Source organism: Meleagris gallopavo, chromosome 1 (genome assembly GCF_000146605.3).
Source record: "Meleagris gallopavo isolate NT-WF06-2002-E0010 breed Aviagen turkey brand Nicholas breeding stock chromosome 1, Turkey_5.1, whole genome shotgun sequence".
Taxonomy (NCBI): Eukaryota; Metazoa; Chordata; class Aves; order Galliformes; family Phasianidae; genus Meleagris; species Meleagris gallopavo.
The window spans coordinates 48738833-48764878 of record NC_015011.2 but is presented as its reverse complement, the minus strand read 5'-3'; the positions used below and the strand labels follow the sequence as shown (position 1 = coordinate 48764878).

The 26046-nt window shown below is 44.7% G+C and overlaps 1 protein-coding gene across 3 annotated transcripts in view; it reads left to right on the top strand.

Moving 5' to 3' along the window:
* Nucleotides 1-26046, top strand: part of CACNA1I (calcium voltage-gated channel subunit alpha1 I) — an 82588-nt gene that overhangs the window by 20280 nt on the left and 36262 nt on the right. For 2 of the 3 annotated variants that reach the window (XM_031554342.1, XM_031554337.1), the window contains exons 4-8: nt 10548-10707; nt 12640-12955; nt 13617-13709; nt 19341-19662; nt 21020-21423. In XM_031554342.1, the coding sequence (XP_031410202.1) occupies nt 10548-10707; nt 12640-12955; nt 13617-13709; nt 19341-19662; nt 21020-21423 (1295 nt within the window). The remainder of the gene's footprint in view (nt 1-10547; nt 10708-12639; nt 12956-13616; nt 13710-19340; nt 19663-21019; nt 21424-26046) is intronic. The other variant, XM_031554341.1, reaches the window with a different exon arrangement.

The window sequence follows — 26046 nt, the reverse complement described above, 5'->3', positions numbered from 1 at the left end:
GGGGTGTTAGCACAGTGATGCTTAAGTGGGGAAGTATAGGCATTAGAAATATAATGTTACATGCTTATTTCTAGCTGCGCAGGAAATAGAATTTCAGATTTGTGGGAAGATCTGCTTTTTATTTTTTCTTTTTTTTCCTCAGAACAAGAATAAGCATTTACCATTCATTTTAATAAGGCTTTACTCTGCCTATTTTTAGGTGGTTTGTTTGGATTTCTGATTGCTTCTTATGTTTAGTTATGACAAAGAAGTTTCAAAACAAACAACATCAACCATTCCGTTCTAGAAGTATAGAAATAGAATATTTCAACTTTATCAAAACACTTTCCCCTACTACCATCCTCCTGCTCCTTCTGTCAGATAAAGGAACCATAGCTGTCACAAAGCACAACCCGAAGTGTTTCCATTTAAATGAAATAGCATTTTTTACCGGCAAAACTGCTGTGTACAAAACTCTTGGTCTAACCCTATTTTTCTTTATTATTATTATTACAGTAGCTCCATGGGTCCAAATAGATGAGATTTCTCTATTTTTCTTCTACGGATCTCAGAAATATAAACCAAGACTTGTTAGTTTAATCTTCTTCATGCTTCAGAGTGGGTGAGTGAGGCTCAGGGAGTGTCATCAGCGATATCAGGAATCCAGCTGATGCCTCCTTAGCCCTGTGCTCATCCCGCAATATAGAAATAGTCTGAAACAGCTGAATTCTGGAGTGGGAAAGGGTGGTGTTTTAAATTTTGTGCTTTGAATCCGGATTGTACAATGAGCTACCTGTGTTCAGTTCTGTAACCGTGCTGGAGATGGAGCAATCTGGCTCTGAACCCCATACCTGGCACAGGGGAAAAGTGATGACATTTACTTCTCTAAATGTGTTTTTGAAGAACTAATTTCACTGATGAGCATGTGTGAAATTATCTTCTGATGGAGATATATTAGGCTGTAAAACAGTCTCATTCACAGCTAGATCAGACAAAATGGCAAGAGCGTTTGATGGACACAGTCCTGCCCTAGAAGTTGGAAATGCAAAGGGATTATGAGAATCCCCTTCTAAGACCCAGTCCTTTGCTTCAGATGTCTCAGTCTTTCTGAAAGAGGACTGTCACTTGTTCTCCTCCAACACTGATTACCTTGTATTGTTTCATTTAACTATTTTTGAGGGTTTTTTTTCTTCTTATGACTTCCTTTGTGAAGAGGTAAATGAAACTCAGATGTTACTGTATTTCCCAAATACTTAAACCTAACCCATCCTCAATTCATATAAGACACACTGTTTATAATCACATCTCAGTGACATAGAAACCATAATTACAACAGTGTGCAAATGTGCGCATGCAAGTTTATCCACACACATGCATCGTCCTGATTAGGATCAGCTCTGGGACAGGAGTGATGTCAGAGGTGGTGGAGTCACCATCCCTGGAGGTATTCAAGAGCTGTGTGGATGTGGCACTGAGGACATGATTAGTGGGTGCCGCGGTGATGGGCTGGAACTTGGACTAAGGGATCTTAGTAGTCTTTTCCAACCTAAATTATTCTATGTTTCTCTCAGACAATACCCAGAAGTTAAGAGGCCACAAAGCCCTCTTTATGCCCTAGTTGGACATGTGTGACTCAAATGCATCCAGGGATGAAGCTGCCACGTTGTGTGGGGTGTGCTGATGAGGTCAAGCTCAGCCTATCTCTTCCCTTCCAAACCCAATCTCACAGCCAAATGGAGCGAAGCACTGAAAAGAGCAATGCAATTTATGCCTGGAGCAGGCCATTAGAGAATGCCTTTCCTCAGACAGGGGGCAGATTGGGGATGGAAAAGTAACTCAGAACCACACTTCCCCCATGTGCGCTGTTCCTCGAGCAGCACAGCTCTTTATCAAGTCAATCAAGACTAAATCCAACAGAAACTTTTAGGATATGGGAAAATAGCATGGGAGGGAACAGAGCAGAGTGAGGACAGAAAAGGAGCTGGGGGTGTGGGACAGATGCATGAGATGCAAGCAGCAGGGTTTTGGGGGCATGGCATGTGAAGGCTTTCGCACCCTAGTGTGGTGTGGTGCACCTCTGTGTGTAGGGCAGTGTGGAGAACTTAAGCATGGGGAGAAGACAAGGAATCAAAAGTGAAACAAGGGCAAGCACTATTATGAAGTCTGTTGATGAATACACCTGATAAATGGGCAAATCAGTGCTTGCCTGAGGCTTTCTTAACCAACTGACCAGGTTAGTGGTAGTGCTGGAGGAAGTCTTCAAGCCCTGAAAACAGGTTCCAATTTTATCTATTTTTGATCTGATCTCAACATCATTTTTCATGTGTCTTCCACAGTGTTCAGAATATTGCCGTGTTTTTTAATGGATAATCAAGGTAAATTTGGGTAAAAGCAAAAAGAAAATTACACCTGTGTTAATTTAACATCATGGCAGAGACGTGGGGGACACTGAAGTGCACAGAATGTACAACTGATAAAGCCTTGTTCTGTGCCACATGTTCAGCCTCTCTTGTTTGTTTGTTTTTTTGTGGTCACAGATCATGGGAGAAAGTAAATTTTCCCTCTCTGAACCAGTCTGCTCAATTTCACTGTTATTATAAACAAGTATTCAAAAGACACAAATTGTGTCCTTTTTAACTCGTCATCTGGGTTTAGAATAAAGAGAGCTGAATAAAAGGAATAAGAAAATCACAGATTATTTTTATTTTTCCTGTGGTTTGTAGACCTTTAGACCCCCGTGACTCAGATCCTGTGTTCCTCTTTCTCCCCATAGAAGTGAGGAATAGAAACCTCTTCTTTAATGTGATCTGAGATTATCAAGTCATAGCAAGATCTCACGCCTGAAGGTTAATGCCACACATCTCAAGACTCCTGATAAAAAACTCAAGAGTTAACAACAGCACTTTGGGGTTTACTGGAAGTAAAGCAAACTTGGAGAAAAAGAAACAAACCCACACACACTCCAAAACAACAACAACAACAACAAAAAAGCAGTCATAAAGAGAGCTTCGCTGGAATCTTTGTTTCTCCCTTCTCCTCCAAGGGAATTGGCACAGACAGAATTTAAAAAATGCACAGCTCCCCTTGTGCCAATTGTGTTGCCTTTTCAAACAAGCTCAGCATTCAGGAGACACGGTGCTCTCCAAAGCCCAGCCACGTATTTTGCTGCCTAAATGGGAGCTGAGCTGTTTTGCAAAATCTGTCCCATGGGACCTATCAAGCGATGGATACCATGGAAATGTGAGCAGTAATGACAGTGTATTATCAGGTAAAAGATAACGTCGCATGCACTAATGCAGATTGCGCTCTGCGTGTGTGGGCAGGGTGATTTACAACCACAGCCCGAAGTTCCTTGATCTTTGTGTACTTAGGGCCTGATTCTCCCCTTCGTGCACGTTTCGCCTAATGTCACATCGCTGCCTGCAGTAGAAAGGAACATGATTCACTCTAGTGACAGCAAGAGGAAATTAGTGCTGTTAAATCTTAACCAGGAGTTGCATTACCACTGCTTTACATAATATTTTTGCATTATACTGTCCTACTTATACAATGCTGGATACGTGTAAGAACTTAAGGGTATTTATAGGAATGAGAAAGAGGCTCGCAGCCACAGCACTAGAGTTCATTTTTGTCCCCAGTGTTGTGTGACCCATGCAATTCGGAAAGAGAAGGTGGAGCTGTATATTTCTAAGGGAATTTTTGCTGACACTGAATGTAGTCATCATTGCATTTATAACTACAAAAAAAAAAGAGTTGATCAGTGAGTGATCAGCAGTGGCAGGTGGTAGTAGGTGTTGATTATTAGACGTGCAGTGTAGAAAAAGAAACAGAATGGCAGCAAACCCCCAGAGCCACCTCTCTAGAAATAATCCCACAGCTGGCATCGCTATCCAAAATATGGAGACCAAACCTTGTACAGGTTAACGAGATAAGGGGGCAAAAAATGGTCTCCTGAATGCAACGGTCTCATGGCTTAGGTTGAAGGACACCTTGTGTCATGGGCAGGGCTGCCACCCACCAGCTCAGGCTGCCCAGGGCCCCATCCAACCTGGATTTGACCTCCAGGGATGGGGCACCACAGCTCTCTGGGCAGCCTGTGCCTAACCAGACTCTGTGTAAAGACTTTCTCTCTAACATCTAACCTAAATCTCCCTCTCTTTTAGTTTAAAGCCATTCCCCCTTGTCCTGTTACTATTAGACTGTAAAAAGTTAGTCCCCCTCCTGCTTATAAGCTCCCTTCGAGTACTGGAATGTCTTATGTCACTGGCTGTGTGGCTACCGGCAATGTTATGGTGGCACTTTTTGCATATGAGTATCAGTGGTGGAAGGGCTTTGTGCTGAGCTCACTGCTGTCTGCTAACCTTAGCTGGGCTCAGAGCATCCATCATGGTGTGAAGGTGCAGTAGGGTCATGTTAATAATGCTAAAGGAAATTAGCTTTTTCAAGGTTGTTGACACTTCTGCACACTCAGTCTCACTAGGAGGGACCTATTTCCCAGACGTGCCTCTGTCATTTGATGGGCAGGTATGAAGGGGTTCAGAATATCAAGATTCAGCCCTGGCACCTGTGCCCCTCCAGTGTGCTGAGCATTGTGGCTAGGCAGCTTTAGTCTCTGTTTTGGCTACTTCAGGCTTAAGCTGAAGAGTACTTTAAAGGTAAGGAGCAATGATACTTAATGCTTGAACTTGATGCAATATCCTTAGGGGAGACAGGGCTTGATGTGCCCATGCTGCTGAGAAAACGAACAGCAGCTTTTTATATCAGCTGAAGCTTTATAAGTTCTGGAAATGTCATGCTTTGATATTTTCTGTGTCTGTGGTCAAGCTGAGGAGGTACAAAGATTTGGATAACTGGAGCTTAGGCTGAATGGGATGAGGTCTCTAAGCCAGACAGAGGTGCAAGAAATCTTTGCTTGTTGTCAGAGCAGGAACGGGGCATTGGTGAGGGACCTAGTGCTACTCCTAAAGCATAGGTCATGCTGGCAAGCTTTACGGGAGGTTCTGTCTGGATATTAGGAATAATTTCTTCTCAGAATGAGTGGTGAGGCATTGGAACAGGCTTCCCACGGAGGTGGTGGAGTCATTGTCCATGGAGGTGTTCCAGAACTGTGAGGATGTGGCACTGAGGGACATGGTTAGTGAACATGGTGGGGATGGGTTGATGGTTTGATTAGGTGACTTTAGTCACCTCTAAATGCAGACAATGCTTCACATTTGTGCCTAGGGCAACTGTCTTTTCCTTAGCAGCAGAGCTGGCTAACGAACACCCAATACGTTGTGCATCACAACCCAATACATTGTGTATTATCTAGGGTTTGTTTTATCTGGGTCAGGGCAGATATCTGAGCATGTCCTCTGCAGCACTGATACAAAGCAGAGGGTGATGGTCTGCAGTGTTTGTGAAGCTTTTACAGCTTGAGAAGAAAATACCAGGCAGCACTTGGTGTCTGTGCAGGTGATAGAGCACTGGCAGGGGTAGTCCTAGAGGCTGTGGGGTGTCTTCCTTGGAGATCTCCAAAACCCATGTGGACATGGCACTGGATACCCTGCTGTGGGTGTCCCTGTTGGAACAGAGTTTGGACCAGATGGATACAGAGGTCTCTACCAACCTCAGCCATTCTGTGGTTCTGTTAGAAATCTGGTGGGGCTGCCCATTGATCATTGTGGCTGAGCTCCTCTCACTCACACGTGTTTGCAGGAGAAGCATCGATTAGGAGGAATGCAGCCAAGGGAGCATGTCCTGGCTGGCAAGGGAAGCTATGGGTTATGATGATGGTGGAATTGGCAGTGCTCGTACAGCTGATAAGTTTCTCTTTGCAGTGGTTCAAACCTGTGTTTTCACTGATGTAAATGAAAGCAACGTGTTGAGTGCAGGATCAGCAAGAAGTCAGCGAGGAGGGCCACAAGCTGGAGCACCAGCTTGCACTGTGTGCACAGAGATTATGCATGGGGAAATCTTGCCAGCCTCATGCTATCTGGGTGGACTGCCATGCATCCTGGGGTGGAGAGGAAGGAAAGGAGGCATGCTTGGGCAAGCTGCCTGGCTGAGGGACAGAGCAAAGCTTCAGGCACTCTGCAGAATGTCCTGCCAATTATGATCATGAGTACTGATGGAAACAGATTTGCTTTTGCTCTAGATAAAATGACAATTGGTGGCTTGGCCCATGATGCAAATGATCATAGAATCACAGAACCATCAGACCTCTAGGATCACCTAGTCCAATGGCCAGCCCATCCCCACCATGCCCACTGACCATGTTCTCAGTGCGACATCCACACGGTTCTGGAACACCTCCAGGGATGGTGACTGCACCACCTCCCTGGGCAGCCTGTGCCACTGCAGCACCACTCTTTCAGAGAACAAGTCTTTCCTCATATCCAACCTGAACCTCCCCTGGCACAACTTGAGGGCATTCCTCAAATGCCCTCAAATTGATAGCAGTGCTGAGCATTGTGTTTTTCTCTGTCTGGTTTAATCCAAGGAAGGATTGTATCAAACTGTCTAGGGAGGTATCAGAATCCTCAGAGATGGGTGGAGTAAAAGAATTCTGAAAGAATTGGGTTTCTCACCCTATCCTGAGCTGAGATCATTCAGAGCACCTGCAGTTAGTGCTATGGAAAGAAAACTGCAGGTCCTCAGTCCAGCAAAGAGGCAGGTGGAGAGAAGGCAAAGCACAGTGAGCTGGGACAGGGGCAGTGGGCAGTTGGGCATACCTGCACATGCAGGGCTGGTGGCCCTACTGGGATCTTGCCTCCTCCCCAGCCCTGCCCTGCCATATGCTGGGTGAGTCTGCTTAGGGAAGCTTCAGCTGTGGCAGCAGAGCTAATGAGAGCTGACAGTGAGTGTCTGGAGGGAGTGAGAGTTGCTGTAGCATCTGCAGAATTTGGTAGGAAGGGTCTCTGGATGCCGGCACTCCTCTCCCTCCTATTATTTCTCACCCCTGGGACCAATGCCCTCTGCCATGCTGGAGCTGCAAACTCATCTCTGCTGTCCTCATAGCCTTGCTATGGGGGAGGGGTCGCATCACACTCCTTTCCCCACTCCGCATACTTGTTTGTGGGCACAGGACATCAGGGATGGGTTTTCTGAGGCCCATTTATGTACACCTGGCTGTGAGGATCCTTCCTCAGATACCTACAGCTGATGTCGGTGTTGTTTCCTACTTTCGACTGGCTTCCTTGTGAAGATGAGCATGGAGGAGAAAAGGCCTTTCAGAGCCCACACCTGGTACTCATGAATATTTCATGTTTCTAGCTTTTCTTCTCCACGAAGAGCAAAACCTTTTCATATTTGATGCCCTGGGAGCCCTCTTGGTCGCTGAATGTTGCTTCATCAATGCTTTCTCTCCCTGCTTTTCCATTGGACTGCCTGGCCCCTTATTCCTTTCTCTTCTCAAGGAACGTTTCTTTTCTTTCTTTCTTTTTTTTTTTTTGTAAAGGTTGTTTCAGAAAAGGTCATTGTCCTTTTCATATTCCCTCCTTGCTGTGAGCCAGCGTGTATTCTGCTCTGCCAATGGTAAAGGAAAAATGGCGATGTGGGGAAGGGCAGCAGTGGGAGAGGGGAAGGCAGGCGGGGATTGCTGCGCAAGGGTGCTGTGGAGTGGTGGACAGGCAGAGATGGGATGTATTCACAGCACAGAAAGATAAAGGGGGAGAGGCAGCAGCAGGACTTGGCTGAAAAAATTGTGAAGAATTGGCTTTCCAGTGCTTTCTAGAAGCTGTTGCACAGAAAACACTGATGTCACCATAGATGGGGGCTGTCCAGAACAAGCTCACTGTGGTTCTCCAGGGCAGGGTGCTCCCAAAGCTATGCTGACAAACGTGCTGCCGTCCTGCCTTGTCAATTTCCATGGCTCTGTGGTTGCTTTGGAGACAGTGTCGTCTCAGGCAGGTTCTCCAATAAATCACCATGTTCCATCCTTAGGCTCCTCAACCTTTATCTCTCTTTTCCCCACACATTGTGAGGGCTTGAGGGACCAGGAACCATTTGCAGGGACCCTGGTCAGGTTGTACAGACTCCTCCTTCCTGTGGAAGCACTGAGACACCTGGCAATGGGCCTCTCACTTTGGAGACCCACAGCAGACAGCCCTGTATGGCTGCCAGACCAGTCCACCCCTGTGCAGGGCCAAGGGACTCAAAATGGGTTCCCAAAGCAATTGTTCTGCAGTTTAGGAAGTGAAAAAGGTTTTGCCCAAAGTGAAGCAATGTAAGTTGTCAAGAGGCTGGTGGTCCAAAGGAGAGTTACAATTTCTGCTTGGATGGGTGTAGGTTCAGTGTTCTTTCTTCTATCCACAGTCAGTGTCGATGGGCAAGGAAGGATGGGCAAATGAAAATGGGGTTTTGTTTAGATTTAGGAATTGAACCTATTAATGCTGAAATTCTTTGTGATGTGGAAAAGATGCCAAATGCTGGGGTTACCTGCCTGGTAATTGGGCTGTAGACCCAGGAAAGGGTGCAGGAGGGCAATGGCTGTGATTCTGGACCTATGGATAACTCAGTCCTGTATCATCACTAGAATCTCTGAGAGTCAGAAAGAAGAATATACGGTTAGGCAGGATGCTTTCAAGGAAAAAGCATGCAAGTTTTGCAAGTCATTGACAAACAAAATCAATCTTTGCAAAATCAGCAAATCCTGATACAATTCGTGTTTGTCTGTAATATCCCCGAGGGATGTCTGCTCTGCATTTCAGCTGAAGGGCAATTTCATTCTTCCCACTGCCTCTGCTTGAGATGAGATGGAGCTAGCATCAGCTGCTCTGAAAAACATCACTGTCTCTTACAGCGTTACTGGCACAGCTTCCTGTGTTACTTGGCTCTCCCTCATGTACTGACCAGGGCAGTTTATGGGAACTGGTGATCTTGTGCTGTGAAGCAGCGTTAATGCTGGTAACATGCTGCACTGCAGTGACGGTGTGTTGCTGCAGAACATGGGAGGTCATGGGGATAAGCAGCAGAGCACCGTGTCTGTACTGTTGGGCTTTGTATGGTGATAGATCAGAAAGCCATCAGTGACTCATGACATGTCTGCGATCCCCAGCGAGTGGCTGGACTGCTGATGTTATTGATGTACTGTCTAGAAACTGCCATAGCTGGTGACTGGTCATACAGTTGGGCAGCCAGGCAAGCAGGACTTAGCAGCTGCCCCATAGCCTGGCCTTAGCCATCCCTTGGAGGAACTGACACCATCACTTCTTCTCCTTCATAATCCATCCTTAAACATTTTCTCCTGCCTACACATCACCTTCTTGCAAATATCACTCCTGCCTATCCCATCCCCAAACATTCCCTCCTGACCTAAACCAGGCTGACATCCCTTTCAAAGCACCTTTTCTTTCTCCCACCTTATGCCTGCACATGCCTCACAGACACCCCTTCCCTTCCCTTCCCTTCCCTTCCCTTCCCTTCCCTTCCCTTCCCTTTCTTTCCTTTCCCTGTTTGCAACAAGAGCAGCTGGAGAATGGAGTCATCTTAATGCACAGCATCATGTGGCTAATTACTTGATGCTGGGCATACAGAGGGGATTAACTTGTGCCTCAAAGGGCTGTCAGTGAAGCCTAATCTTATCTTCCCCTCCTCTTTCCCCTTCCACTGCCATCTGAAGTAATGAACTGGTTATAAATACCTAATTAGCTAATTATTGGCTGGCCTACATGAAACATCTTCAGTGAAGGAACTCCCTGGCAACCCCTCTGTGGTGGAGAGTAGAGACAACTGCAGGGGTGAAGGTGGTACAGTGATGCTTGGAAGGATTTCTAGGCTTTTATCATCCCTGGAGAGCAGTGGAAAAGTCATTAGCACCATGGAGAAACAAGTCTGTCTCACCCCTACTTCTAGCTGTATGAACTGAAGAGCCGGGGAAGAAGTAAAACCAGAGAAAGAATTCATCAGATGATTTAACAAAAGAAAAAAGGGGATGATTTTAGAAACATTTGCACTGGCCAGAGGTGGTATGCTGGCAGATGGTGAGCTGTGTCTACTGCCTGTATGCATCAGCCCTGCTTGGGAAGGATGGTTAGCCAAGAGAGGAGAGCGTTTGATGAGACTGCCACCGAGAAGACCAGTTTATTCCAGTCTGTGTGCTGTAGAAGTCCATCTCACCGGGCAGGCTGGCCTTAGGCCAGCACAATTCTCACAGGTTACACAATGCAGTCATCACACTCTGAGAATGGGGTCACTGAGCTGCTGTCCACGTTTGGGACAGTGTTTTCACTCCATTGCCTTTCTGCAGAGAAAAGGGGAGGGGGAAATATCAATTATGTGGCTGATGATGCTGAATGTCTCATTCCCTTTTCTTCTCAGTGTTGCAGATGGAGGCCTAGGGTTAAGAGATCACGGCATCTCAGCAGCTCTGCTGGCTGCCTATCAGCAGGGGTTTGGACAAGAAAGGGCAATGATCATAAATCTAGCCCAACTTGGGCAGTAATTAATTTCCAACACTCTGCTTTTGTATTTATGTAGTTTTTTTTTTTTTGTCTCCTAAATTTTTCCTTGCTTCCCTACTCTTTCCTTCCTCTTCTCCCTCTCCCTCCGCCGTACACTTGCTCCTTCTGGTTCTCTTCCACCCGCAGGCATGCGCATCCTTGTGAATTTGCTCCTGGACACCTTGCCCATGCTGGGGAACGTCCTCCTGCTCTGCTTCTTTGTCTTCTTCATCTTCGGTATCATTGGGGTGCAGCTGTGGGCTGGGCTGCTCCGCAACCGCTGCTTCATGGAGGAGAACTTCACAATGTGAGTGCCTGAGAGATGATGTCCCCTTTTTTTCTCCCAAAGATGTTTCTCTTTCTTCTTCCCTTCTCTCTCTGCTTCTGCTGTCTGGCTCTCTGCAAACTGCTTTCTCCAAACAGACAGAGGGTGGTAGAGTGCAGAACATTGGCTGTGTCTTGCAGTGTGATTGGAGAGGAAGGGAGGGCAGAAGCATCTGGTTTTAGCTCATCTTCACAGTGCATAGATGCCTTGGCACACTGGGATTCGGCTAGGCAAAAGTCAACAAAATTGCCTCTTCCAGCTATGAAGAGACATGCTCCTTATCCCAGAAATAGCTGATATTCAGGAACACAGGCTGTGCTGTCCTTCTCCTCTTCATAAGACAAACAATCTTACAGAAAGCTGTACTGCTGTCCAATGCCTCCAGGGACACCTTTGGCACCTCTGGGTTGGAGCTGAGGTCACTGTTTGGACATAGTGCTTCACCTCCAGATGCTCTGGAGGGAGGTGGGGGAAATCACTGGAAAAGCAGTAGACTTCCCATTGGGAAGAGCCATGGAAGAGGATGGAGATCTGCTGGGAGAGGTATCCCTCAGCAGAACACAGCTCCTCCTGTTGACTTGCAGGCTTTAAAATGTTTTCTTAAAACCACATACTAATTCCAGACTCTTGATCATTTTAGACTGCTTTAAAAAAAGCTGTAGATCAGTTTAAACGGATTAAATAGTTATGAAGCTTTAGACCATCTCAAATTGGGGAAAAAAAATCAGTGCAAAAACATGATCTGTGGAACAGCAATGGGGGTGGGGAGTAGGAGCTGCTTAAAGCAGGCATTTACAGTGTTTTTATATTCCTCTGGGAGAAAGGAATGTTTAGGATGATTGGCCTTTATGTAAATCAGAGTGGTACCACTTTAATGAGTGTAATTAAATCCAAGCAGAGTCGATGTAACTGAGAAATGGATTGGAGCTACGGGCTGCAAAGTGACAGATACTGAATAATCTTTGGCTGACCATTACTCGAGAAGCAAAGTCTGCAGGCAGCCAGTTCACAAGTGATGTGGATGTGTAATGACAGAAGTTTGTGGTTTAGTCCCAGTTAGCTCAGAATGGGAGACCTCTTCTCTCTTCTTTGTCATCAACACCTGTCCCCTTCCAATGATACGCAGTGAAAAAGTCTGCATTCATGCAGTGTGAAGGCTGCGTATTGTACCACTGCAAGGAATGCAAGTGCACCAGATAGAGATTAATGGAAAAATTTAAATCTCCATCTTTCATATCCTCATCATCTCATCTCCAGCTAGGCAAGCATAGATGATTTTAATTATTCAAGCATTTGGAAGGTGCCTGCATTATTTGGAAAAAACACATGAACTTCTCATTAAACATTATACCAATAATGCCAACTGTCAAGGAGGAGTCAAAGTTAAGATTAAGTCAACTTCAGCTCTGCAATTCCTGATTTTAAGGCATAGCTGTGCAATCTTAATTATGCATGAACTGGATTTTTTATTTAACTTTGCTGGAAATACAGAAGGTTCAGAGCCAAATGTTATAAAACATGTCCATCAGTGGTTACATACACAAGCACACTATGTTAAAGCCCCATGAACGTCCTTAATATCATTGCATCTGATTTAGCTTTGATGCTAGTGGGGAGAGTGATCAGAATGCAAATGCCTGCATTTCAACTTCTCTTCATTTCCATGCAAGCAGATTTTGTAATTTGGGGTGGGGTGGTCTGGTGGAGGACAGAGCTCTGAAAATGGAGGACTCACCCCTGGAAAATCCCTGGTTTCCAGGAGCTCTGTCCTTCTATTTTCTTGAGGAAGTAAACCTGGAAATCCTTTACTCGCTACTGTTCCTATGTCAGAATCGCAGCTCCCAGTTCCACCAATATCACTGGTGAGAAAATATCTGCTACAGTAAGTTTATGACTTTTTAAAAATTTTTACAGACAAGGTGACATTGTCCTGCCCCCGTATTATCAGCCCGAGGAAGATGATGAGATGCCCTTTATCTGCTCACTGTCAGGAGACAATGGAATCATGGGCTGTCATGAGATCCCACCTCTGAAGGAACGGGGCCACGAGTGTTGTCTGGACAAAGATGATTATTATTACTACAACTCAGTCCGGCAAGAGTTCAACGTCAGTGGCATGTGTGTCAACTGGAACCAGTACTATAACGTGTGCCGTACAGGCAATGCCAATCCGCACAAGGGTGCCATCAATTTTGACAACATTGGGTATGCCTGGATTGTGATATTTCAGGTAAGACCTTCCTAACAAAGCTCAAGCTATTTTTTTTTTTTACAGCCCAGTCTTTCTTTGTTCCCATGGTGGTTTCTACAGGGTGTAATGCAGCTGCAGAGAGAAAGGGGCATTGCAACTATTTTGGCAAGTGAGAACAAGTGCTCACCACAAAGTGTTTCTGAAGACAGGTAGGGATATAGAACTGTTCCAGGCACTGAAATGGGCTATGCCTTTCAGGCTGATGTGTACCTGTTTTCAATACAGATCACTGTAGCAAAGGAGTTTTTTTTTTTTCTTTAATTACCAGCACTCATTGCAGATGGGAGCTAAAATCCTTGCCTTTTTTCTTTTCCACCTGCTGTACGCAGTGTCCAGTACAAGGGACACAAAAACTTGCTGTGGGTTTTCCCCTGCTGTGATCCAGGGAAATGAACTATTTTAATGAAATATTCCTGCTGTGGACTAGCATGATCTCACAGGCTTTGACAGTATGCCAGTGTCACCAAGCAGTACCACGCTGATTTCTTGGAATGGAAATTTGGCCTCCTTGAAAGGACTTTTTGTTTCTCACCTTCCTTGGAATACAACAGCCTTGCCAGTATCTGCCTGTGTATACTGAGAAAAGAACTCTGGATGCCCACTTCCTTCCTGATTCTCTTTTTGTTTCTTGATTTTGCAGGTGATCACACTGGAAGGGTGGGTGGAGATCATGTACTATGTGATGGATGCCCATTCATTCTACAATTTTATCTACTTTATCTTGCTGATAATTGTAAGTATAAGACTTGCTGTGTCTCAGCATTGCAAGCTAAGAGCCTACAAAAGTCAGGCATTAGGTCAACACAGATACTGGCTATCTGGATTTCTTCTTGGAACCTCAGGAATCCAGCTTGAGGTTTCTCACCAAGATTCTATGGCAGGATCATGTACTTGTGACCCAGATTCTTCCTATTCACTCAAAGAAATATACTCAGGATTGAAAATCAATACCAGTGTAGGATAATGTGCTCATCCACACATCTCCTCTCAAAACAGTGGACCCAAAAGTAGAGAAAACCATTTCTTCATCTTTATTCCCACTTTTTCTTTTGTGTATTTGAAGCGCTTGAGTCATTCCTGTTTTATGGCTTCTGGCAGCACCTGGATTCTTCAGATTCAGGGTCTCAAATTCAGATTTTGTCAGGTTTGGGGTCTGTCATGCTGAATTACTTCCTCACTATGAACAAGAAGGAGCTGCTGCTCCCAAAGTGACATCAGTCCAACATAAACTAGCTGTGTGAGATCATTTGTGGCTGAAGGAGATGGAAGGAGAGCAGTGTATCAGTGATGAGAACTTCATAAGCAGTTTGTGAGCATTGTGGATTTATACATGTGAAGGGTGAAGATGGCTGTTTTATTGTAAGGAGATTTGTTGTTTGTGCATGGAAGGAGAGCTGACAAACATGATGCCATTGCCTTTTCCCTTCCTCAGGCCTCTTCCCGCATGTAAATAGATTTCCCTGGGAGAAATGCCATGTTTCTAACAAGGAAGAATTTCCCGTATTTATGAAGACTTGCACTTTTCACTTTTAAATTTCCTATATGGGGACCAAAGTTAAAAGTAGAAAGGAAGAACTCAGGATGTATTGTGGGAAGTTTAAAATGTACATGGTGAACACAGTTCAGTTCTAGGTCACTTCACCACTAAAGACCTCAGTGTGCATCCCCAAAGCCTACATGCTCTTGGACGGACTGTTGAATGGACCTGGCTTAGATGCTCTCTTCATCTACTATTTGTCCTACATAGTCATGATCTCCTAGAAACAGATCTTTAGAGCAGTTGCCCAATAACATTAGCAGACTTACGTGGCTTAGGATCTAGTTTAAATTCAGACTGATATGTCATTATTTGAGAGCAAACAAACCTTAGTAGTTTCTGGGAGAAATTCTGTAGACTGGATGTATGGGGAGCAGCACAAGAAGAAATCTGCTGGTCCACTGAGGTTGAAGGCTTTATGAAAAAGCTGAATCTTCGTGGTATCCCCTGTTTCTCCCCACCTCCTGATCTTCTACTATCACAAGGAAAAGACAAGAGAACAACAGAAAGGTCACCTGTTCCCTTGGGTTGAAGCATGAGCCAGGACAGCAAGGGTGAAATATGCCTTGAAGAATGCTGCTTTTGCTTTGAGTCTGGAGAGTCCCAGTGAGGACAATCTAGAAACATGATTGCACAGGATGGGTGGGGAGCTCTCTCCAGCTCTCTTCCCTGAGCCAAACCAAACATCCTCTGCTTTTTGTGAATCCAGAAAACCATTATTTCCCTTATAGTTTCTTCAGATCTCCAACTACACAACTAATATTTAGGACCTATATTTCTGTAACATGTAGTTCAGCGCAGAATTCACTCCCAGCCTCACATGCCATCTCTCCCAGAGCCAGTGTTTGACCTTTGAGATGAGCATGTCCATTTCCTGATGGCCAGTTTCAAAAACTGTGCCCTCTGGCCCCACCTCCAAATTACATAAATTCTGATGGCATATTTTTGGATTGGAAACAGGAGTATCCTTTAGTGTTGGCTCACCTCATGTGTATTTCCAGTGACTCAAACTTTGTCTCTGAATTTGCAGGCAGCTGAAAACCCTCAATTAAACACTCCACCTGAGATTTTACTGTGGAGTGTCATTGACATTTCTAGACACGCCCTCCTCATTTGCAGAAGCCATGTAGGTTTATTTCCATCAAACACAAGAGCACAAGAACTTCAGAAGGGGACCACTCAGAACATTGGAGCTTTAGGTAGGATATTTCCTTCGTCTTAGGTGGAGTTACACCAAGAAAAGATTTAGCATTTCTGTTACTTTTATTTCACATGTAATGCCATATTTCCCATATACTGTTGCAGCACTTAGCAAAACCACAATGTGAACTTGCTTTCTCCTGGTGTCATTTCTCCTCCAAGCTGTCTTATAGCAATGACATTCCCTCTTCAAGTCTTTTGAAGCACAGTCCTTGTGGTCTTCATCCTGCCCTCCTTCTCCACAGTTGAAAGGCCTTGCTCTCTAAACAGGATTGCTCTGGCAGCCATAGTTCAAGTCTTGACTCTTTGCTTTCCCACATGCAGCTTAGCCTTGGCTCAAACTCATTCTTCTGAGGCCAGATCTCCTCAGCCTCCTCCTTAGAGCTATGCTTTCATTGGTGACTTCTGCCTTCCTCACAGATACACCTTCTAACATCTGCATAAGGGCACTACCTGTTAAGCACATCAGACAGGAAGAAAGCTCCACCACCTGGGTGTATTCACATCATTTTCTAGGGCTCCTGCATTGATGTAGTCCCTGAAGAGAAGAGCACCAGCTGACCCTGGCACTCAGAAGGGCCTTGTAGAGCAATCTGGTAAATACATTTGTGTATTCAGGAAATAGCTCCCTGGTTTTGCTGGAGACCAGGGAGGTGACATCAAGGAAGGCTTACTTTCCCTTCTTGAGTCAATGATCCGTTTCAGTCTTCATCCTTGAAGACAAGCTTTCTGTTTGTCACTGCTCCATTACTTGCCCACTAGCATTGCTTCTGAACTACCGGCTCTTCTTCTTAGGTTCTCATCCACATAGGGATACTCAGACCTCCTTAAATGCTTACATGTGTGGGCTTCAGAAGACAACCTAATTATTCAGCAATAAGCAATAAAAATAATGGGCAAGTAAGTTAGCATCTTTAGCACCAGTCAATTCTTATTAAATACTGCAGAGACAGGGATCAAGCCTTGCTCTGAACAAAGCCAAGATCAGCTCAATCAACGTATGACTTGGTGTCAGGGCTGAACCAGATGACTGTGTGGGGCTTTGAATCAGTGGTCCCCTTCTGGTTCTGTCAGACACTTTGTCTGACTCCACATCAGACACTAGTGATCTCTTTGCTCAGCTAGCTGAGATGGATCACTCAATTACAATCCATCTGGGACCTTTCCTGCCCTTTGCTAAATTGGAGAGAGAGTCAAGCTCAGCAGAACATTAGTTTGTGGACTTGGCTTGTCATCTTAAGGATGAAGCAAGCTCTATTGCTTTGTGTCTGATGTTTCTTGCTAAGAGGTTCAAGGAATGGGGGCTCGTTGTTATAACCAGTCATCCCACTCCTCCCCTTTCCTGTTGTCAGTGGGAGATCACAATAAACAGTTCCTGAGAGGACAGGACTTGGTGATATAAACCTGAACTCCTCTCAGGATTCGACCTCAGGCTTACATCATGACCCTGCTGAGGTCATCTTGTTGCACTTGCCTTCTCTGCTTGTCACCTAGAGAGAAGATGTTGCAAGCTTTAATCGGCTGGTTTTTTTTCTGGAGGTGCTGGAAGACTCAAAGAAGATGCAAAATTGTGACCAGGAGTGTCACAATTTGCATTTCAGAAATGCATAGCGAGCATCCAACTCCCAAACCAACCCTACTTCACTCAGAGCAAGCCTGAGGAGATAACAGAAGAGAGAAGCTTGTGAGAGGGTCATGTAGTGCTGAGGGAGAAGAGGGCAGGAGAGCACAATGGAGGAGGATTCACATTCCCAGTTATAGTCTCATCAGTGAAAACAGGCAAGAGATCATGGACTACAGGAATCCATGGGGGAAAGAGAAGGGATCAGAATGAGGTGTTGTCTTCCTTTTCAAGGCCATGTTCTGAAGCTGAAGGGAAAATAAGCTTCATCACTGAGAAGGGCTCAGTGATGAAGAGGAACAGAATTAGAACAGCTTTGAAGGTGTTGAGAGGAGGAGAATAAAAAAAGGCCATTATTTTGAAATGATTTATTGTCCTTATTCTGAATCTGGTTGTAAGGGCTTCATGTTTGAAAGGTTTATTCAGATACTAGCAGAGATGTCTCCTCTTTGAAATACGAAGAGCCAAGGTATTGAGCCTCTGGCTGGAGCTGCTAGGCACCTGTGTGCAAGAGAAAAAGATGTCCAAAGGGACAGGTTTGTGGGTAGAGTGGCAAAGGCTATACACTGAGGGGAAGGCTTCTTGGATTGGTAAAATTTGCTGGGGTGCTTTCAGGAAAAAACAAAACACACCACTTTTTCCATGCCTGAGAGTTTGGATCTTTGTATCACCCAACTTTCTTGTCCTTTCCCCTTCGCTGGAAGGGTTGTATGAAGGAGGGCACATGTCAAAAGATAGAGGCAGGACTGGGTCCAGCCCTGAGTCCGAGCTATATGCTTGGAAAGGAGAGACATGGAGATGAAACTGGGTCCTGGGCAAGTCATGCAGGAGAAGCACAGTGCAAAGACACCCCTTAGAAGAGAAACCCGCTGATCCAGAGAATGCAGAAATCCCAAGGTGGAGCTGCCTTTCCTCCTAGGAGTTGCCCCACAAGGCCCATATCAGAGCAATGCAGGTGTGTGATCTTTGTTCAGAAATTACACCCTACATTTTCTCAATGCCATACTACTTACAGCTCTGCAGGGAATGGCCACCAATCATAGCATCATCACATTTGAGTGCAGTGGAAAGATTTCCTAGTGGGAGTTAATCTATAATTTCATAATACATGGAGAGAGAGATATTCACTTCCAGATCTCTCAGCACCAAGAACTGTCTCAGTTTATCAGCTAGGAAAACTGAGGCAAAGAAAGCTAAAGGGGAACTTGCCAATGTATAAAATAAGCCTGGTAGACTTTTGGCTTTCATGGGGAGAACAAGATCTTGGGCTTTTTATTTCTGAGAAACTGGAGAGTGGGCTGTGGTTGTTTTTGTACATTAAATGGAAAACTGATAAGGTCTGGAAGACAAAATAATATAAAATACATGCCTGGTAACAGAAGAATCAGAAGTATTGTTTTGACAGATTGTTTGGTGTCCTTATCAAAATCATTAGTTTTTCCAAACTTGTCTGGTTTCAAGAGCTCATTCATTTCAGCAAAGTTAATCTCTCTGTATAGTGAATTAAAGTGTAAATAACAGAAATAAATAAAATTCCCTGAGAACACTGACGTGTCTTCCAAGAGCTCAAAGCAATAAACAACAACACATGATTTTTCCAGTAGTAAAAAAGTAAGCAGAGGAGAAAGCAAACCAATACAATCCTCCATCTCCCACGTTCTGTTTAACACAAAAGAGAGGGAAAGAAAAAGCCCAATTTTCATCAAATGCATTGTAGGTAAGTTCTAAGCAACTTGTGAAAGTTCCTAAAGCCCATCAAAAGAGCCAAAAATTGGGCTTCTGTTCGCTGAATTTCAGTTCAGAGGTCTAAATTCTGCATGGAAGTGACACTGAGGGAGCTCTCAAGACCAAGCTCAGCCAGTCCTGGCTCCCTCTGAAATCCCATCTCTATAACAGACTGGTGTTAGCTCTTGTTCCTGTTCTCCTTCCTCGCCTCTCCCTTCTTTCCTCCTCCCACATGTTCTTCACACCAACATTACCTGTCCCTCTTTCTCCATTGCTCCTAGGTGGGCTCCTTCTTCATGATCAATCTGTGCCTGGTGGTCATCGCCACACAGTTCTCAGAAACCAAGCAGCGGGAGCACCAGCTTATGCAGGAGCAGCGGGCCCGGTACCTTTCCTCCAGCACCGTCGCCAGCTACATGGAGCCCGGAGACTGCTACGAGGAGATCTTCCAGTATGTCTGCCACATCATGCGCAAAGCCAAACGCCGCACCCTTGGGCTGTACAACAGCATACAGAGCCGGCGCCAGGGCCACGTGGAGCCGAGTGATGCCCAGCGAGGTGCCAACAGGAAAAAACACAGGCACTACAGTAAGGATTGCACGGGTAAATCTGAAAATGTCAATAGTGGAAATGGGTGCGTAACTGGGAGCATCTCCATGTGTTATATTTCCAAAGGAGTTTGGTCCACAAAGCAAAGAGTTAGAATTAATACTGATAAATGAGCTTGAGGTCATGGGTAGTGCACCAGACCAGTAAGGCAGGAGTGACCAGCAAGAGTGGGAATGGAAACAGAGATGATCAATCAGAAATGCTGGAAACTCAGACCTGAAACCATAATGGACAATATTGAAGGCACTGACTGAGGCTTAGAAAGGGCTCCAGGTCTGGTAGCAGAATGATCACAGCCGGGGAGAGAGATGTATTAGGGAGTATGAAGGAGTGTGACTAAGGATTGTGCTGAGTGACACAGCATGTCTCCCAGAGCTCTCCTCCAAAAGTGAGTTTACAGGTAAAAAGTAAAGGGAGTAGAATTGCAATAGTGTCCCCTGAGCCCAGGGAGAAGAGCATTACTGAAGTCAGTTTGATGTGCTAGGGCAATAGAGACAATTTCTCTTGATGGGAGCACATCCTGTTGTGTAAAATTAGACATGAGATACCATTTAAATTGGATTCCTGGCCTGAAAAGTGACTGTAAAAATGGTATTATAGAGTTAGTATTAACTGCCTGCTGATACCTATCGTAAGAAATTCTCTCAGTTAACAAGCGAAAAGATGGATTTTCCTTCAACTAGTCTTGCATGCTCAGTCTTTCATTTTCTTTACTTGCTAGGAAGAAGGTTTCTGCAGTTAATGAATTAATTGATTAATCCCTCCAGTGTCTGTTTGATCTTCCAGGCACAACTGGAGGTTTGAGGAACTTGGTTTTCTCACTGAAGTCATCAAATTGTTCTCATTCAGAGTACACTGACTATCAGGAGGAACCGTTCTCATGTTAGTTTTTCTGGCTTCTTGAGATACTTTGCTAACATAGTGTCCCTCACTTAGAGAGTTGAGTTCAGCATCTGGATTATTGGACACCACTTGCAACTGTTTAGGCCAATTGCAGCCCTCTTGATCATTTTTCCCTCAGTTCCCACTTAATTCAAATGTCTAAATCTCTAGCTATGATTCCTGCATCAGACAAAACAGTTCTTCCTCATGAACCCCCACTGAGCCTAATCACTGGCAGATGAGCAGTACCATGCCTTCTGGTGACAAAGCCAGTCAGTGTAAAGCACCCAGCGGCAGTGGCTTTTATTTCTGCCCTTGAGATGATTTGCCAGTGTTTAGTCATCCTTACAGCTAAAAAGCCCAGTTACAGAGTCTAAATAACTAGAAGCCAAAAAAGTACCCAGCTTGGATGCATTTTTTTGGAGGGAACAAAGCTTTCTCCTTTAAGCGCAATCATTTATCTCCCCAGGAATTTGCCAACAGCACAACCCTCTTGACTGCCCTCCTCAAGGCTTGGTCCAGCCCATTGCTGTGACAGCAACCTCTGATCTCACCAACTGCCCCCGATGCCATAGGGAGGAACATGACACATCCCGAAGGCTGTCTGTCCTGGACAGCGCTGACTCAGACCAGGAAGGTGGAGGAGACAGTGAAGCAGAGGGAGAAGGCTGCAGAGGTGACCAGAGTGCCTCAGCGCTGGAGAAAGAGGAAGAAGAGGTGGAAGAAGGTGGGAGGATGAAGCTCTGTAGTGACATGTGGCGGGAAGTTAGGGTGAAGCTTCGAGGGATCGTGGACAGCAAGTACTTCAACCGTGGGATCATGATCGCGATCCTTGTGAACACTATCAGCATGGGCATCGAGCACCACGAGCAGGTAGGTTGGGGTACAGAGGGTCATGCTTGGGGTTAATGTCTGGTCAAACAGCAGCAAAATCTGCTAGAGGCAGAGACTGAGTAATTTGTACCTGAGGACATAGCAGGATCTTTTCCTGCCTATCCCTGCACCTAATCACTTTCACTGTCTCCGAGTATTTTCTTCCCAGTTTCTTTCAGTCTCTCTTTTTTTCGTTCTCCCTTCTCACTTTTATCCCCTCCATTTTTTCTTTTTCTCTCTGTCTTTTCTCTCCATCTGCTTCTCTCTCCTTCACCCTTGCCTCTTCCATCTTCCTCATCTCTCTCATTTCTCTCTTCATTAGCTTACTGAATCCTTAGTCTATTTGGTTAATTTAATGTGCTCTCTCGGGATGTCACAGGCACTTCACTAGCATCTCAATTCAAATCCATCAGCTTGCTAGCCTTTCCAGCTTAATTAAGGGATGCCTGTCTAACTGCACAAGAAGGCACTACCTCCCACCTCCAGTCATTTTGGGGGCTCGTATGACTTGAACCTTTCCTTTACTCTGACAGCAAGAAGTGATAGATAAGTCAAGGCATAGATAGCACGTGTGATGACAGTTCTGCTTTTCACGCCAATAGTTTGCAGGCATCTCTGAGTCAGCAGTGCACTTTATCGTAACGACAGACTTGTGAGATGGAGAAGGATGGTATGCCCTCATTTTATAGCTGGGAAACAGAAGCTATGTCTATCTTGTGATGTACAGAGCAGGCTTGAGAGGGTGTTCAGTGTACCCATGGCCTTGCATCTGCATTGCTGGCTGATAGTTCTATTGCATGTTGAGTTAAAGGACAGATGTACATCTGTGCTTCAAATCTGTGCTGCTGGTCTAAATGTGGCCATGATTGACCCCACTTGTCTGCCAAGATTACAAAAAATAAGAGATTGTCCCACAGCAGAGATGCTAACTACATCAGGGAATTTTGCAGCCAAGGGAAATTTTAGCCACAAATACAATCTCAGGAAGCAAAGAAACAGACAACGAGAGTGGTTTAAGCAGGCACTTAAACTTGCCCTGTGCTCTATCAAGGTGGAGATATCATAGAATCATAAAGGTCGGAAAAGACCTCTAAGATCATCTAGTTCAATATCCTGAGCCCCAGAGTATATGAATTTCCCTGTTTGAGGCAACTCAGTGGCTGAGCCAATATTTGAAGCCTCAGATGCCTGGATCCCACCCACACTGCAAGCATTAGACCATTTTACAAAGCCCAGCTGATTTCTGATACAAGGAAGGGAAACCTTAATTTGATCGCAGAATGCAAAACTGCTTAGGATGCTCCAGTACGGAAAAATACTGTTGGAAGCTCAGAGAAGGGGGAATGAAGAAGAGACTGGAGAGGTTGACTCATGAAAACAGATAAAAAAGAGCGATGTATTTATCATGTAGCAGAGAGATGACTAAGGGCTGAAACCTAGGACAATGTGAAAACTGCCCACTGATGTTTTGAAGATGCAGGCACCAAGTAGAGAGAGGTACTGTTCATGTTGCATTATTGGAGACAGGATGATTTAAGAGTTTAGCTGAGGAATATTTGAACCAGAGGTAGAAAATTCATTCTGACTATTGTGTGTGCAGATTTAAGCTCTTCTGGGCCACCTCTGCTGTGTTTGTACAGCCCTCGGCAGAGCAGGGTCTGCCTGCAGCCTCAGGGTTTCTGGTAGCTGGTTATTAATGACGCATCCTTAAAGTTATGCTATCACTTTTTATCTAGAAGTATCTAGGAAGAGCTCACAGCCCTGTGGGCTGCTTCTAGTATGAAAAAAAAAAAAGTTGACTGTATTGATCATAACTGAAAAATGTGGTGCAGCTGTTTATTTAAAATGTGTGCATTGAGTTCTGTTTACCTAGCACAAGATTCTTTTAAAAAGAATATTTAGCTTCTGACATGAATTCCAGGTCTTTTTCTGTCAGAAGTTACCTCAAGACTACATAAGCATGTACACACTTCCCTTTGCTCTTCCATGTTTCTCAAGTCCTGCTGTTGGTATAGCTCAATCTGATGCTTCATTGCCTCTTTTTCCTTCCTTCCGTTCTCTTTTTCCTGTTGCTTTCTTTCTAGAAAAATACATTTTCACAGAAAAATATTCAGCAAAACCCCTCTTCTTATAGAGATCTGTGATTTGCAGCTTGTCACCATCCTATGACTGAAGTGGTTTTGGTTGCTTCAGCTACTTCATCATGTGAATCTCCCCCAGATGAGAGTTAATGGAAATAAAGACCCTTCAAGCTTAGATTTTCTGGTGCATGAGAGATCACAGTCCCAGACACTTGCTAGGGACACACCTGTCTGGGAAAGGGGATGTGTGAAAGTATTGCAGGTTTGAGTGGTCTGGTTCATCAGCTTTGTGTTGCTCTGGCTGTTCAAGGACTATACAGATGAGGTGGCCCAGAGATGAAGAACGTCGTCCCAGTACTTGAAAGGAGCTCATAAGCAAGGGGGGGGGAAAACAACTTTTTGGACTTCTTGAATGGGCAGACAGTGATAGGACAAGGGGGAATGGCTTTAAACTAAAAGAGGGATTTTTGGTCAGATGTTAGGAAGAAATTCTCTACTCAGAGGGTGGTGAAGCGCTGGCACAGAGAGCTGTGGGTGCCCCATCCCTGGAGGCTCAAGGCCAGGTTGGATGGGGCCTGGGCTGCCTGAGCTGCTGGGTGACAGCCCTGCCCACTGCACGGGGTGGGACAGGTGGACATTGAGGTCCCTTCCAGCTCAATGATTCTATGATTCTATGATTCTGTGACCCACAAACCACCAGGTTAATGGGGGAGATTGCAGGAACTGGGCAGAGGGGTCAGGATCAGAAGTGTCTTGAGGACTGAGCCAATGTGCACGTCTAACTTTTGATTCCTGACCAGCGGAAAGAAGAATATAAATTGGAATTACCTGTTTGTTTTGAGTGAGGGGCGTTTGAACCAGACAACCTCTAGAAGTGTCTTGCAACCTCCACCATTGTGCAATTCTGTTACAGTTCATATTCTATTTTTTTAATATTTACAGGGTGCTTTTACTGTATTTTGTTTTGGCTTGGTTTGGCGGTTGTTTTTGTTTGTTTGTTTTGTTGTGTTTGTTTGTTTTATGCCAGGAAACTTAACCTCAGCATCCAAATCACCTTAAAATTGGGCTCATCCATCAAGTCTTTTCTGTCATTCTGCTTGTGTGGCCAAGGCACCTTCCTATCTCTGTATACATTTCTTGTGAGGGAAATCAATTATTTTGGGACAAACTGCATTGCTATGACTCATTCTTAATCCTTAAGCTTATCAGAAGTTATCACTTGTAAACAGATTAGTTTATACAAAACCATCAGTGTGCATTATAACGTATAATACCCTTAGTATTAGGTCTTCAGATATTGCTGGGACATGGCACAGGCAAAAATCCATCATTTCAAGCTTAGTCCTGCTTGAAATATTTTTTGCAGTTCTTCAGATCTGCTTCTGCTTGGAAGAATTGCTTTTTAAAATCCAGTGTAGAAAATCAAGATGTTAGATGCTTGTGACTGTCCAGAAGGATCCTTTAAATAGCCTTAATTTTTGTTGGTATTTGCAGAGGATCTGGTGCGGCTCGCTTTTCTCCTTATTCAGCACAAGGATGAAAGGCTGTTCCCAGCTGAATGTTTCAGGCTCCTTTCTCATATATTTCTTTGAGCCTGTTGGACTTTCACATCTTTGCCATTAGTAGCCATTAAGACAATTACAGAGAAACTTGATTTCCCTCCTGTTGTGTCAACTTCCAGTATTCCTTTGTGCATCAGAGCAATACTTTATGAGGTGTGGATCAGGAAACTATCACTTGTTTCCCAGTTAAACCAGCCTCACGTACTGACACCTTCACATCCTTTAGCCTGCATGATTTCCCTTTATACCAGCATTTATTGGATCCACTACTTCATATTTTACACTTATTGCTTCTCTTTTTGCTATTTGCTGCTTGTCAGAAACATTCAGCAAGTGTCCAAGCCAGCTCATCATGCTGACATTTAGTAAATGATGGAACAGTCTCTCCAGGGTGCTGGATGAAGCCACATCACTTCAGTCTTGTAAAACTGGGGAATAACAAAATATTACGAAATCCTATCTGGTTGTGGGGTGATGGTAGAGAAAGTAAAAGCTAGCCAGTATGTTTCATAGCTGATTTATGTGAGTCTTCTGATTGTCAAAAATGGACAGAATGGGGAGACCTGTGTATGTATTTTTCTCTCTCGTGTTCTCAAAGGGAGTGACAATGCAGGTGGAGTTTGGTAGGGCTGGTTTACATAGATCACATCAATTACTCTTTTGTTTTTAGGAGAGTTGCCAATTTATTCCTGGTTAGAATAAACTCCTGCAGGGCGGTCTGCATGTTCTCAGCCTTTCCCATAACGTACACCTTTCTGGCTGCTGTCAGATAATTACATTTTTCTCCTGTTTTTTTTCTTGTCCAATTGCCCTCTTCACCAAGTTCACATTTCTCCGGCCAGAGTCTCCCACTTCAGCAGCATCCACTGTCATTCTTGACCACGCTGACCTAGATGTGAAAGCATACCTGTGCAGAACACAGCCCCTGCCCTGCCAACAGCAGCCCCAGCTCCTAGCTGATGGCTTTTTCACTCTGCCTC